The sequence below is a fragment of the Papio anubis genome, chromosome 2 (genome assembly GCF_008728515.1).
Source record: "Papio anubis isolate 15944 chromosome 2, Panubis1.0, whole genome shotgun sequence".
Taxonomy (NCBI): domain Eukaryota; kingdom Metazoa; phylum Chordata; class Mammalia; order Primates; family Cercopithecidae; genus Papio; species Papio anubis.
Genome location: NC_044977.1, coordinates 55,224,024 through 55,238,469, shown reverse-complemented (window position 1 = coordinate 55,238,469; position 14,446 = coordinate 55,224,024). Strand labels below are relative to the sequence as shown.

The 14,446-nt window shown below is 48.4% G+C and overlaps 1 protein-coding gene across 1 annotated transcript in view; it reads right to left on the bottom strand.

Moving 5' to 3' along the window:
* Positions 1-12,665, bottom strand: part of LHFPL4 (LHFPL tetraspan subfamily member 4) — a 52,152-nt gene extending 39,487 nt beyond the window's left edge. The window contains exons 1-2 of the mRNA XM_003894138.4: positions 12,519-12,665; positions 11,108-11,596 (exon numbers count right to left, since the gene is read on the bottom strand). Of these exons, the coding sequence (XP_003894187.1) occupies positions 11,108-11,513 (406 nt within the window). The 5' untranslated portion in view covers positions 11,514-11,596; positions 12,519-12,665. The remainder of the gene's footprint in view (positions 1-11,107; positions 11,597-12,518) is intronic.
* Between the last annotated feature and the right edge of the window lie 1,781 nt (positions 12,666-14,446).

Here is a 14,446-nt window from a genome sequence, read left to right as displayed (position 1 = left end):
CCAGCAATTTGGGAGGCCAAGGCAGGTGGATCACCTGAGGTCAGGAGTTTGAGACCAGCCTGGCCAACATGGTGAAAACCTGTCTCTACTAATAATACAGAAATTAGCCAGGTGTGGTGGCATGTGCCTGTAATCCCAGCTAATAGGGAGGCTGAGGCAAGAGAATCGCTTGAACCTGGAGGGCAGAGGTTGCAGTGAGTTGAGATTGCACCACTGCACTCCAACCTGGGTGACAGAGCAAAACTTCGCCTCAAAGAAAAAAAAAAAAAGGTAGATCAAAGACCTAAATGTAAGAGCCAAAACTACAAAACCTTTAGAAGAAAACATAGGGGTAAATCTTTGTGATCTTGGATTTGGCAAGCCACTTTGGGAAAATCTGTCAGTTTCTCAAAATTTTAAATACAGAGTTCCCATTTGTCCAGGCAATTCTACTTCTAGGTATGTACCCAAGAGAAATGAAGGCATGTATCTACCTAGAAACTTATACACAAGGCCAGGCATGGTGGCTCATGCCGGTAATCCCAGCACTTTGGGAGGCCAAGGTGGGAGGATCACCTGAGGTCGAGAGATCGAGACCAGCCTGGCCAACATGGTGAAACCCCATCTCTACTAAAACTGCAAAAATTAGCCAAGCGTGGTGGCGTGTGCCTGTAATCCCAGCTACTTGGGAGGCTAAGGCACAAGAATCACTTGAACTCAGGTGGTGCAGGTTGCAGTGAGCTAAGATCGCACCACTGCTCTTCAGCCTGGGCAACAGAGCGATACTCTGTCTCAAAAAGAAAAAAAAAAAAAACTTGTATACAAATGTTTATACCATTCTTCATAATAGCCAAAAGGTGGAACAACCCAAATGTCCATCAGCTGATGAACAGATAAACAAAACATAGTATGTCCATTCAAGGGGATATTATTCAGCCATAAAAAGAAATAAAATATTGATATGTGCTCTAACATGAATGAACCTTGAAAGTGCTATACTAAGTGAAAAAAGTCAGTCACAAAAGACTATATAGTACCCTGGTGTGGTGGCTTTGGGAGATCGAGGCAGAAGAATTGCTTGAGTTCAAGAGTGTGCCTGGGCAACACAGAGAGACCTTGTTTCTACTAAAAATTTAAAAAATTAGCTGGGCATGGTGACACATGCCAGTAGTCCCAGTTACTTGAGAGGCTGAGGTGGAAGGATTGCTTGAGCCCAAGAGATTGAGGCTGCAGTGAGCTATGAGTGCAACACTATACTCTAGCCTGGGTAACAGAGCAAGGCCCTATCTCAAAAAAAAAAAAAAAAAAAAAAAAAAGTCACAGGTTATATGACCCCATTTATATGAAGTGTCTAGAATAAGCTAATACATAGAGACAGAAAGTAAATTACTGGTTGCTTAGGGCTGAGGAAAATGGGGGGTCAGGGGGTAAGGGATGATAGCTAAAGTATATAAGGTTTCTTCTTGAGGTAATGAAAAATATCCTAAAACTGGTTGTGGTCATGGTTGCATAACTCCGTGAATGTACTAAAAACCATGTAACAGTTCACTTGATATGGGTGAATTATATGACATACGAATTATATCTCAATACAATTGATACCACAAAAAGGGGGTGGGCAGTGTGGCTTCTTCCTTTTTCTCTCTCGGAGCACTCATTCTCAGGTCTCCTGCCAGCACCCACATGAATGAACTTAAAAGTGGGTCCTCTAACCCAGTTATCCTTAGGATAACTGTAGCCCCAGCTGAGGTCTTGGTTGCAACATCATCAGAGACCCTGAGTCACAGCTACCTGCCCATCTAAGCTGCTCCCAAAGTACTGTGACTTTATAGAAACAAAGATCATAAATGCTTGTTGATTCAGGAGACTACATTTTGAGGTGATTTGTTTGTTTTTGTTTTTGGGTTTTTTTGTTTTTTGTTTTAGGGAACATCTCACTCTATCACCCAGGCTGGAGTGCAGTGGCACAATCACAGCTCAATGCAGCCTTGACCTTTCTGGGCTCAGGTGATGCTTCCATCTCAGCCTACTGAGTAGCTGGGATTACAGGCGTGTGCCACCATGCCTAGCTAGTTTTTGTAGAGATGGAGTTTCACCATGTTGCCCAGGCTGGTCTCAAACTCCTGGTCTCAAGTGATCAGCCCACCTTAGCCTCCCAAAGTGCCAGGATTACAGATGAGCGCCCGTGTGCCCAGCTTGGGGTAATTTGTTATACAGCTATAGATAAATAATACACTAATTATGTAAAAACACTATTTGCATTTGCTTGTATATTTAAGAAATTTCTTGGAAAGGGTACTCAAGAAACTGGTAATGGGGGTTGTCTCTGAGAGAAACAAGTGGGAGTGAGGATGGAAAGGAGACTTATGTCTGCCTGTGTACCCTTTTTACTTTCCAAATTTTGTCTTGTGTGCTTGTATTACTTTTCCAAAAAGTCAAAAGTCTGGAAATAATTAAAATAAAAAATTTTTTAAAACCCTTCAACAATGAACTGCTGTCTACAAATAAAAGTCTAGGTTCAGGCATGGTGGCTCATGCCTGTAATCCCAGTACTTTGGGAGACCGAGGTAGGTGGATTACCCAAGGTCAGGAGTTCAAGACCAGCCTGGCCAACACGGTGAAACCCTGTCTCTACTAAAAATACAAAAATTAGCTAGGCATGGTGGTGGGCATCTATAGTCCCAGCTACTTGGGAGGCTGAAGCAGGAGATAGAGGTTGAACCCGGGAGGTAGAGGTTGCAGTGAGACGAGATCACACCACTGCACTCCAGACCGGGCCATAGAGTGAGACTGTGTCTCAAAACAAGCAAAAAAAAAGACAAACAAACAAACAAAAAAACACCCAAATAAAGCCTAAACTCCTTACCATTACTTAGAAGGTCTCTACAGTCCAGCTCTGGCCCACTTCCCCAGTCTCAACTCTTACCTTTCCTGGCCTAGTTGCTTAGAGTCCCCAGACACAGCAGCTATTCCCACCTCCATGCCTTTGATCATCCTGTTCCTCTTTCCTACTCATCCTTTAAGACTCAGCTCAAATGTTACCCTTTTGGGAAGACTTCCCTGGCTCTCTTTAACTGTGTTCAAAGTCCCCTCCCTGCCCTCAGAATATCCTGTGCATGAATCTCCCGTTTCATGTATTGTACCATATTGTGACGATCTGTTTTTGTTCCTGCCTCTCCCATCAGACTATGAGCTCCCTGGGAGCAAGGATTCTTACTCAGGATTTCTAGAGGCTAGCACAGTGTCTGACACACACACAACACCGTCAGTAAAGGTTGATGTGAGAAAGAAAAGAAGAGGGGCGGGGAGAGGGAAGTGAGGCAAAAGTAAAGGGAGGAAAGGAAAGGAGAACAGAAGAGAGGAAAGAAGGTAAAACAGCAACTCAAAAGTACTAAAAAGAGAGAGAGAGGTCGGGCACGGTGGCTCAAGCCTGTAATCCCAGCACTTTGGGAGGCCGAGGCGGGCAGATCACAAAGTCAGGAGTTCGAGACCAGCCTGGCCAATATGGTGAAACCCCGTCTCTACTAAAAACACAAAAATTAGCCGGGAGTGGTGGCGGACGCCTGTAGTCCCAGCTACTCGGGAGGCTGAGGCAGGAGAATCACTTGAACCTGGGAGGTGGAGGTTGTAGTGAGCCAAGATCAGGCCACTGCACTCCAGCCTGGGAGACAGAGCAAGACTCTGTCTCAAAAAAAAAAAAAAAGAGAGAGGAAGGAAGGAAGGGAGGGTTGGGGGAGGAAGAAAGAAATGAGAGAGGAACAGAGGAAAGAGGGAGAGGAGGAGGGAAAGAGGAAAGAAATTCTCTCAATGTGTTTATCAGTATCATGCACATACAACAAAGACAGTGGAAGAATAAAATCCCAAATCAAATCTGAAACAAGGCCCAGGGCAATGTGCTGGGAGCGGTGGCTCAGGCTGTAATTCAGCACTTTGGGAGGCTGAGGTGGGAGGATCACTTGAGACCAAGAGTTGAATAGTCTGGGAAACATAGTGAGACCCTGTCTCTACAAAAAATAGAATAGGCCGGGCGTGGTGGCTCAGGCTGTAATTCAGCACTTTGGGAGGCTGAGGTGGGAGGATCACTTGAGACCAAGAGTTGAATAGTCTGGGAAACATAGTGAGACCCTGTCTCTACAAAAAATAGAATAGGCCGAGATGGGCGTATCACAAGGTCAGGAGATCGAGACCATCCTGGCTAACACGGTGAAACCCCGTCTCTACTAAAAAATACAAAAAACTAGCCAGGCGAGGTGAAGGGCGCCTGTAGTCCCAGCTATTCGGGAGGCTGAGGCAAGAGAATGGAGTAAATCCGGGAGGCGGAGCTTGCAGTGAGCTGAGATCCGGCCACTGCACTCCAGCCTGGGTGACAGAGCGAGACTCCATCTAAAAAAAAAAAAAATGGAATAAAGGCTGAGGCGAGCAGATCACTTGAGTGCTCTGGAGTTCAAGATCACAGGAGTTCAAGACCAGCCTGGCCAACATGGTGAAACCCCATCTCTACTAAAAAATACAAAAATTAGCTAGAAATTGCTTGAACCCAGGAGGTGGAGGTTGCAGTGAGCCAAGATCATGCCACTGCACTCCAGCCTGGACAACAGAGCGAGACTCTGTCTCAAAAATAATAAAATAAAATAATTAACAAGGCATGGTGGTGTGTGCCTGTAGTTCTAGCTACTGAGGGGGCTGAGGTGGGAGGATTGCTTAAGCCCAGGAGCCCAAGGTTACAGTGAGCCATGATTGCACCACTGCATCCCAGCCTGGGTGACAGAGCCAGGCACAGTTTCAAATAAAAGAAAAGAAAGAAAGAAATGGAAAGAAATGTAGATGAATACTCGATGCCACAGTGATCGGAGTTCCTGGTTGAGGTTCCTAGTCCAGAGACCCTGATAATTAAGAACACACATCTGGGCCAGGTGCAGAGGCTCATGCCTGTAATCCCAGCACTTTGGGAGGCCGAGGCCAGTGGATCACTTGACGTCAGGAGTTTGAGACCTAACATGTTGTGGCCAACGTGGTGAAACCCCGTCTCTACTGAAAATACAAAAAATTAGCCAGGTGTGGTGGCATGTGCCTGTAATCCCAGCTACTCAGTAGGCTGAGGCAGGAGAATCACTTGAACCTGGGAGACAGAGATTGCAGTGAGCTGAGATCGCACCACTGCACTCCAGCCTGGGTGACAGAGGGAGACTCGGTCTCAAAAAAAAAAAAAAAAGAAAAAGAAAAAAAAGAACACACATCTGGAAGGCTGAAAGGTACTCACTTGTAGGTCCCCCAAACCCCACTTCCTGCCACCTCCCACCTCCAGGGTCCACCAGCTTCCATTCCATTCTACACATTTTATTCTCTGCTGTGGTCCAGGCACCAGAGCACTTAGTATTGAATGAATGTGGTCAGAATCACCTCCCTTCCATGGAATGAGGAGAGGTCTGGGTACAAGTCTCACTGTGTCACCATGAACTTGTCCCTTCTCTCTGAGACTCAGACCCAGTCCTTACATCTTTAAAATGAGAGAGCTGGGGAAGTGGGTTGATAAGACTCTTTCCAGCTGACAGTTTATGCCTTCTTAAGCCCTTTGGTCATCCTGGCAAGTCCAAACTCTAAGTATCAAGGATCCCTCATAAACTGCTCTTCCCTCAGACTATGTCACAAGAGTAACAGCAACTATTTATCGAATGCTTCTCATACACCAGGACCACACTCAGCATTTTTACCCCCTTCATTTCCAAAGCAAGTGCAATGATAATCTCTGTTTTTACAGATGAAGAAACTGAGATTCAGAGAGGCAAACCCATTTCTCCAAGGCCCACAGTTGGAAAGTGGCAGAGCAGGGATTCTAAGTCCTTTATTCTTTGTTCGTTTTGTTTTATTTTTGAGACACAGTCTGGCTCTGTTGCCCAGGCTAGAGTGCCGTGGCGTGATCATGGCTCACTGCAGCCTCAACCTCTCGAGCTCAAGCAATCCTCCCACCTCAGCCTCCAGAGTAGCTGGGACCACAGGTGAGTGCCACCACATCTGGCTAATTTTTAAATTATTTGTAGAGATGGGGTCTCAATATGTTGCCCAGGCTGGTCTCGAACTCCTAGCCTCAAGCAACCCTTCTGCCTCAGCCTTTGAAAATGCTGGGATTATAAGCCAGAGCCACTGTGCCTGGCCATAATCCTGTGATCTTACGCGACTAGCACATACTTATCCTGGCACCCCGACCCTTAACCATACTTCAGCTTGAATCTCTAACCCAGTTGAGAGTGTTCCCTGGCTAACTACACCGGGCCCACAGGTAATATTTAGTCTATGGAGCTTATAGTTCTGTGATTTGTGTATTCACTTCTTAGGTTCCAGTTCAGTGATACAAACAGGTTCTAGATCTGTATTAGACTTGTGTTGAGTTTTAGTTCCACCTTTTATTAAATGTGTGACCTTGGAGCAAGTTATTTTAACAGATGAGGATTAAACGACAATGAGTGTGAAAATGTCTAGCATAGAAGCTGGCACATTGGATATTCTTAGTAAATGGGAACAACCAGGTAAAAAACATAGCAGAGATATCCTGCCTCTGTACTTAGTTAGCAGTTGACTCTTCTGGCAAAAACATGTCACTATCCCCACCATTAATCCTCCTTTAACCAAGATCTCAGGAATTTTTGTTCTTTGTTTTGTTTTGTTTCGTTTTTTTGAGACAGGGTCTCGCTCTGTTGTGCAGGCTGGAGTGCAGTGGTATGATCATGGCTCACTGCAACCTCCACCTCCCAGGCTCAAGCAATCCTCCCGCCTTAGCCTCCTGAGTAGCTGGGACTACAGGCACATGCCATCACGCCTGGCTAATTTTTGTATTTTTTGTAGAGACAGGGTTTCACCATGTTGCCCAGGCTTGTCTTGAACTCCTGGGCTCAAGTGATCTGCCTGCCTCAGCCTCTCAAAATTCTGGGATTACAGACATGAGCCACCAAGCCTGGCTGATCTCAGGTTTTAGAGTCAGACATATGAAGTTACAATTCAGGCTCCACCACTTACCAACTGTATGACCTTGGACAAATGACTTTTTCCTCTTTGAGGCTCAGCTTTCTCACCTATAAAATATGAATAATGGTACCTACTCCACAAGATTGTTGTGAGGATCAAATTATATAATGCATGTAAAATGTTAGCTATTTTTCTTTAATAATAATAAGTCATAGTAGCATCCAACTGCTGCTGATTAAAGTTGAAATTCTTTGACCCAGCATACTGTGGCCCCCATAATTCCTTCCTCGCCTCTCCTCATGCTGCTCCCCTATGTGGATGCCACACTCAAGCCAGATGTGTCTTTCTCACTGCTATGTCTTTGCCCACGATCTTCCTCTCCATTCAGGATGCTCGCTCATACCTCCCACCTGGTAACACCCCACCCAGCTCAAGCCTCACTTCCCAACTAAGCTGGCAGCCCCCTCTGCTGCTCTGGGTTTCCACAGCATTTCCAGCCCGCACACATTAGTGCTCAGACTGCCCAGAGGAAAACTTCTGTTGGCACTTGTCTTGCCCATGCTACCCCTCTTCCGGTGCTCACACTTGATTTATCTTTGAGGGAACTGATCTTTCTCCACTATCAGTCCATGTGCAGTTCCGAGGATAAGTATGCGCTCAGGCCTTAGACAAAGTCACCATGATTAATTAAGAGGTGGACACTTGACCAAGCAGGGCCAATCTGGCTCAGCCCTGGAACGTTTGCTCGAATTATTCTTTTTCCACAGGCACCGCTAAGCTGAAACAATGTAAATTAGATCTACTAGTAGCCTTATTTGTCACCTTGAAGACAGAAATGGATTTAAAATGAGTGAACACAGAGGAACCAAGAAATGGAGAGAGACAGATTCTTCATGGCATGATGTGAGCATCTGGATCTGTCCATGCCCAAAGCCAAATACTCCTGACTTTCAAATTAAGTGAGCCGATAAACTCTAGCTTGTTTATTTTTTTCTAATTTATTTAAGCCAGCTCGAGTTGGGTTTCTGTCGTTCGCCACTGAAAGACTGCTAACTAATATAGTGACTTAACCAGACAGTATGCTCCCTGAGAGCAGGAATTGCATTTTATAGACCTAAGATCCTTGGAGACAGGGATGACATCCTACGCATATCAGTATTACAGGACTAAGCATAGGGATGGTTACAGAGCAGGTGAAGAACAAACAAAAGAATACATATCTTTTTGTATTTTCCCAATGCCCCCATGCTCTGCACTCAGAGGACCCCAAAATACTTGAATAAAAGTTAACAGGAACAGGCCAGGCGCGGTGGCTCACACCTGTAATCCCAGCACTTTGGGAGGCCGAGGCGGGTGGATCACCTGAGATCAGGAGTTTGAGACCAGCCTGGCCAACATGGTGAAACCCTATCTCTACTAAAAATACAAAAAATTAGCCAGGCATTGTGGCAGGCGCCTGTAATTCCAGCTACTCGGGAGGCTGAGTTAGGAGAATCACTTGAACCCGGGAGGTGGAGGTTGCAGTGAGCCGAGATGGTGCCATTGCACTCCAGCCTGGGCAACAAGAGTGAAACTCCGTCTCAAAATTTAAAAAAAAAAAAAAAAAGTTAACAGGTACAAAATCATATGATAAGCACTTTAATTCTTATGTGACACAAACAGAGCCCTTTGATTCTCCACAGTTCCTCTGAGGATGACTGATTTATCACTTTCTGAATGGAATGATCTTGATGAAAGAGTTGTCCCAGGATCCCCACAGGGCTGAAAGAGATACTTTATTTTTTATTTATTTTATGTTATTTTTTGCAGAGACAGGGTCTCGCTATGTTGGTCAGGCTAGTCTCCAACTCCTAGCCTCAAGCAATCTTCCCACCTCAACCTCCCAAAGTGCTGGGATTATAGGTGTGAGCCACCATGCCTGGCCAAGAGATACTTTAAATCACCTTATCTACCTGCTCCCAGTTCCCTATTGTACAAATGGGAAATTGAGATTTAAACTAAAAGGCTTACTTAACAATGCATGGTGAGTCACAGACCCAAGTCAGCCAAGAACCCCCACCCCCAAGACTTGTAGTCCAGTGCTCTGGCCTCTGGCCTGGTGTCACTTTATTAAGCAAAGTGAATCAGTCACTCACCCAAAGAACTCAGAAATCTCTGAACAAAGTGGAATAAACTGCCCAACTCTGCCAACTGCCCCCTCAGCCCACATGGGTAGGGCAGTAATGCAAGGAAAAGTGCCCTGGGCCAGAAGTCAAGAACCCCTGGCTGTAGAACTAGCTTCCTCCCTTACCAGCTATGTGATCTCAAGTAAGCCCTTCCTGTCTCTATACTCAGTTTCCTCTCTCTAAAACAGGGGGAGGGGAAGGTGGGATTTGAAGGAGCTGATCTCTAAGGTGCCTGAAATTCTATTATTATATGGGGGTTGTTGGACAATTCATCAAATCCCCAAGATTAAATCCACACAGATTACAGAGAATTTGAATGCCAAGAGGTCAGCAACTCATCTGCAGACTCCAGATTAAGGTTGATGAATTGAGGGTTCCAGCTTGCCTTTGCAGGAGAAATAGAACAGAAATACATAATATCACCTCCACGGGTACCACAGAGAAGTATGGAGCCATATCCCTCACATCCTATAGTTCACCTTTCTCATCCTCTTCAAAGATCCACATCTAAATTGAGTTGAGTGAGATGAATTTGAAACAAGCCCATTAGGATGTCCACATCTGCCTTCTTCAAAGTAGTCCTTTTAGGAGTTTGGGCAATTCTTCCAATGAGGCAGTAATTCCTCCCTGCATTTGTAAAAGTCCTCTTGTGGAAACAGACCAGCCTCATGACTTTGTCCTCACACCGTGGCTGTCATTTCAAGTGACAATTATCAATTTGATGACCCATTGTATTCTCTATACTTGACCTGGAGTGACTTCCAGCCATTTCCAAAAGTTACAGTCCTCATTTAAAAGATAGAGGTCTCTCCTCAATGATGATATTCAAGTGATTACACTCCATGTTCCAAAGTTAATTCCCTGCAATGCTCTGAGCAATGGAATCATCAGAAAGTGATATAATGCCTCCTCCAGGGGGTCTCTTTTGGAATGGCAGTCACTTGTTGAATGTCCTGAGGTGCTTATTTTAAAAAACCATCTCTGCAGCATGACAATCACATTTCCCCCTTCTCTTTCTCATCCCTGGAAGACTCCAAACTTTTCCCTTCACCAGCTCTCCTCCCCCACCCCTCCCATCCCCTGGCCCCACTTTCCTCAGCCCAACTCTCTTCCCTGCCAGCAATTAGGCAAAAGCCTAAGTTGCTGAGTCTTCAAAATCTATCTCTGATCGAAAGGTGGGTGGAAGTGGGGGACTCTAATGGGTCCTGAAAAATTGTCTCAGCATTTCTCATTCCCAAAAGGCCCTTCTCTGGTTCTTAGGGTAAGATGACTGCCTTGGTCAAACATTTTGGAGGGTCCCAGGGACTCACTCCCATTGGGCATGGCACCAGAACTTTCCTGCATGGTGCAGGGGCGGGAGGTGGGGATGGAGACCTGCCCTCCAGAGACCCATGTCACCCAATGCTTTTGACCACTCACATCTCAAAACATTGGATAAGCACAATAGACAGCCTCTCGCCCTTATCACAGCATTTTAAAGGTTACAAAACACTCTTTCATTTGTCCTTTTGGCACCTTCTCCACTGTTTTACAGATGAGGAAACCGAGCCTCAGAGAAGTAAAGTGAAACACCCAAGTTGATAGTGTCAGCAAGTTAAAAGTCCAAGCCAGATCTCTTGATTCACCTTTTATGCTTTTTTTCAACATAACAGAAATCGATCAAACCTACAGTAACCCCTCATTCAGATAAATATTTCCCCCAAGACAGCCAACAGAGACCCTTGGAGACACTAACTTAATGCTAGCCCAGCAATAAATGCAGTCTACCCATATCCAAGCATACAGAGCCACCTATCTAGTCCCAAGGCTCTGTCCCCTGCCCTAGGGTGTCTTTATCCAGCGCACCCCCTCCCCAGTACCCACTGAGGGTCCGTCAGCCAAGGAGGTGAGTGTCTTAACACAGAGAAGCAAAATCTACCTGACTCCTTCAGGAAGGGGACCTGGCAGGAAGGAGACCCGTCCCCGGCGCTCGTTCTGGGGGTTCCGCCCACCCCCTCCCCTACCTGCCAAGAGCTGCATCCAGGCGCAGATCTTGTAGACCGTAGCTGTGTTGCAGAAGAAGAAAAGCGCAAAGCAGGTGATGCAGCCGAGGATCAGCACCATGGAGAGCAGCACGAAGAAGGCGGCCGCCTTGAAGGCGCTGGACGGGATGGTGCTGAAGTCGGTGAAGGAGCCCCGGCAGGTGAGCTCGCGGCCCGCCAGCCCGCTGCCCACGCAGTAGTGGAAGAGGCCGAAGTAGCCAGGCTTGGGGGTGCTCACGCTGTCGCCCACCCAGTAGGGCTGGATGAAGACCACCACGTTGATGATGGCGAAGCAGATGGTGAAGATGGCCCACAGCACGCCGATGGCCCGCGAGTTCCGCATGTAGTGCTCGTGGTAGAGCTTGGAGGCCTCCTGCGAGGGCAGCATGGTGCCCGGAGGCGGGGCCGGCGGCGGCGGCGCCTGGCGGGGGCCGCCGGCCCGGGACGGAGCGCCGGGCTGTCGGGCGGGAGCTGGGGACGCACGCGAGAAGCGGCCCTGAGTCAAGGAACCCGCGAGGGCGGGGGCTGGGGCAGAGCTGGGGGCGTCTGGGAGCTGATAAGGGGAGAGAGGAAGGGGTCATGAGAGTGTTGAGGCGGTGTCTAGGGGGACTGGCAAAGGTCTCCTATTGGGGGCCTAGGAAGGGGCCATGAGAAAGTTGGGGGGAGCCTGGGATGGGGATATGAGACCTGGAAGGGGTAGGGGAAGGTGCTTGAAAGTGGCCATGGGGGAGTTGAGGAGGGGGTTTGGGAGCTGGTATTAGGGGAGTAGGAGGGGACAGGGGGAGGTGGAATGGGGGCTGGAGACTGGTATTGGAGGACTAGCAGAGGGGCTGAATTTAGGGAGCTCGGAAGGGAATTTGGGGACTGGTATTAAGGGGTAGAAGGAGGTCTGGTATTGGGTGTCTAGGAAGGGACTATGAGGCGGTGGTGGGCGCTTCTAGGATGGGGGAAGAAGCAATTTAAGAGGCTGGGACTGGGTGGTTGGGAAGGTGATATGGGGGCTGGGACGGGGAATGGGGGCTGGTATGAGGGTCTAAGAGGGCAAAGTGGCAGAATTAGGATACAACTACAGGGGGGTCGGGGGCTGGGACTGCTGGACACTGGGCGAGGAGGGGGGGCTGTCCTCAGAAGCCAGGGCTGGAGGTAGGCTGGAGGGAGCCTAGGATTGGCGGGCCAGGTTTGGGGAGAGGGGGTTTCCAGGCCAAAGGACCGAAACACCGGGGCTGGTGGGCAGCGGGGCCCGCGAGGAGCAGGCGGTGGGCAGGGGCTGTCCCCGGGGAGCTGGGGAGCGGCCGGGCCCGAGTAGGGCCGGGGTTGGGGGGGCGGCTGCCCCGCGCCCAGGCCGGACGCGCGCGAGGCTGCGGCCGCGGGGAAAGGGTGCGGGGAGACCAACCTGGGCACGGTCGAGGGTAGCGGATCCGGGACTGGCACGGCCTAGGCGCCGCGGCTCGGCGCTCCCAGCAGCGGCTGCCTCGGCCCAGGCGGCGGCCTCTGCGCGGCCTCCATCTTGCTCGGGTTCTCCCCGGGGCGCGCTCCCGCGCCGAGGCGCGCGCTCTCGTGCACCGGCGCGGCCCGGCGGAGGCGCGCTCCCGCGCGGGCGTGCGGGACGGGGCGGGGCGGAACCAGGAAAGGGTGCTCCTGGTTCTGGCAGTTGGGGGGAAGGGTGGCCACGATCCCTGGGGTCCCCCAGCCGGGGCAGCAAGCACCCATCCACAGTAGGGCCCCCTGGTGTAGGGGACTCCCTTCTTCCAGCCTGAGCTGAGGGGCTGTGAGGCCCCACAAAGCCTATGGGAGTGGGGGGAGGGGGTGGAGGGGGTATTATTTGATAGGATTTGAACTGGATCTCTTACTCCCAATTACCTCCCCTAGAACCTATCACAGTGCCTGAAGTTGCACCATTACGCTTTCAGTCCTTTAGGTCTTGGAGGCGTTGAAGGTTCCCAGAGTCTCCTAGGAAACTGCCAACACCCCTGGGAGAGGGAAGCCCCTAAACTGGTAGCAGCCCACGCCTGCAATGGGGATTCGTTGGCTGCTAGGGCAAGGAGGGAGGCCTGGGGAACGGGACCCAGAGTGAGTACTAGGGGACAGGAGAGAAAGGGGCTGGGACATTTTTGGTTTCCCTCCCTACACTCTCCCCTGCCCCCAGCCCAGCGCCTGGTGTGAAGTAGGCACACCATAAAGATGTGTTAAAGAACAAAGGCACACCATAAAGATGTGTTAAGGAAAAAGCATCAAAGACCAGGCACAGGGTTAGGTCACAGAACACCCCAGGGGCACCTCAAGGGAGCCCGTGTGGGTCATTTCTTTCCCTGTTGGAAAAGAGCCTTGGCTTAGGATTTATCAAGATGATGTGGGTTTGAACCCAGACAAACTGAGTCTAAAACTGTCTCTGTGACCTTGCAATACCAGTCTCCCTAAATCTGTTTCCTCATCTGTAAAGTGGGTGGATTAAGTCTCACTTCACAGGTATGTAAGTGGGGTGGGGTGGCAAAAAGTAATCCATGCTAGTAGGTCTCAAATACCGCACCCCATACATGGGTCAATCTCAAAATGTGTATCTGGAGCTGGGCACAGTGTCTTGTGCCTGTCATCCCAGCTACTTACATCCCAGCTACTTACCCTCCCTTACATCCCAGGGAGGGTAAGGTGGGGGAACCATTTGAGGCCAGGAGTTCAAGGCTGCTGTGGGCTATGATCGTGCCACTGTACTCCAGCCTGGGCTACAGAGACAAGAAATGCATTTTTATCTGCAAAAAAAAAAAAAAAAAAAAAAATCATGTAAGATTGCCAATTGTCTTTTTTCCAGTGGGGAAGTGGGACTGCTCTTTTATTTTGAGATTGTGTATTTCCTACTTGCTTAGTGTAAAAAAAAAAAAACAACCCACTTCTTTTAAGAAATAGTGGTGATAGTTAATGGGAGGTTTTTAAAATGTCTTTATTTGCCAAAATAAAAAATAGGTAGCCTATTTCAATCCCAAATTTTATTAAAGTTATGGATCCATAAAATCCCACAATTTGGAGACCTGGGAACCATGTGAATTAGTCTCATTAAGCACCTGAACATGAAGTGCCCAATAAATTTGACTTCCCCTTCCATTTGGCTTCTTGAGAGGCATCCTGGCTGTTTCCTGAGAACCCTGCGATCCTGGAATCATGAGCTGCAGGGTCTGTGGAGAGCATTTCTTTCTATATCTTCTCCCACTTTACAGATGGGGAACAGAGGTCAAAGAAGGGGGTTGACTTATCCAGAGAGGTAGGTAGATCCTGCCAGTCAGACTGATCAACCTGGTTCATTAATTTATTCAATCATCCAATAAATGT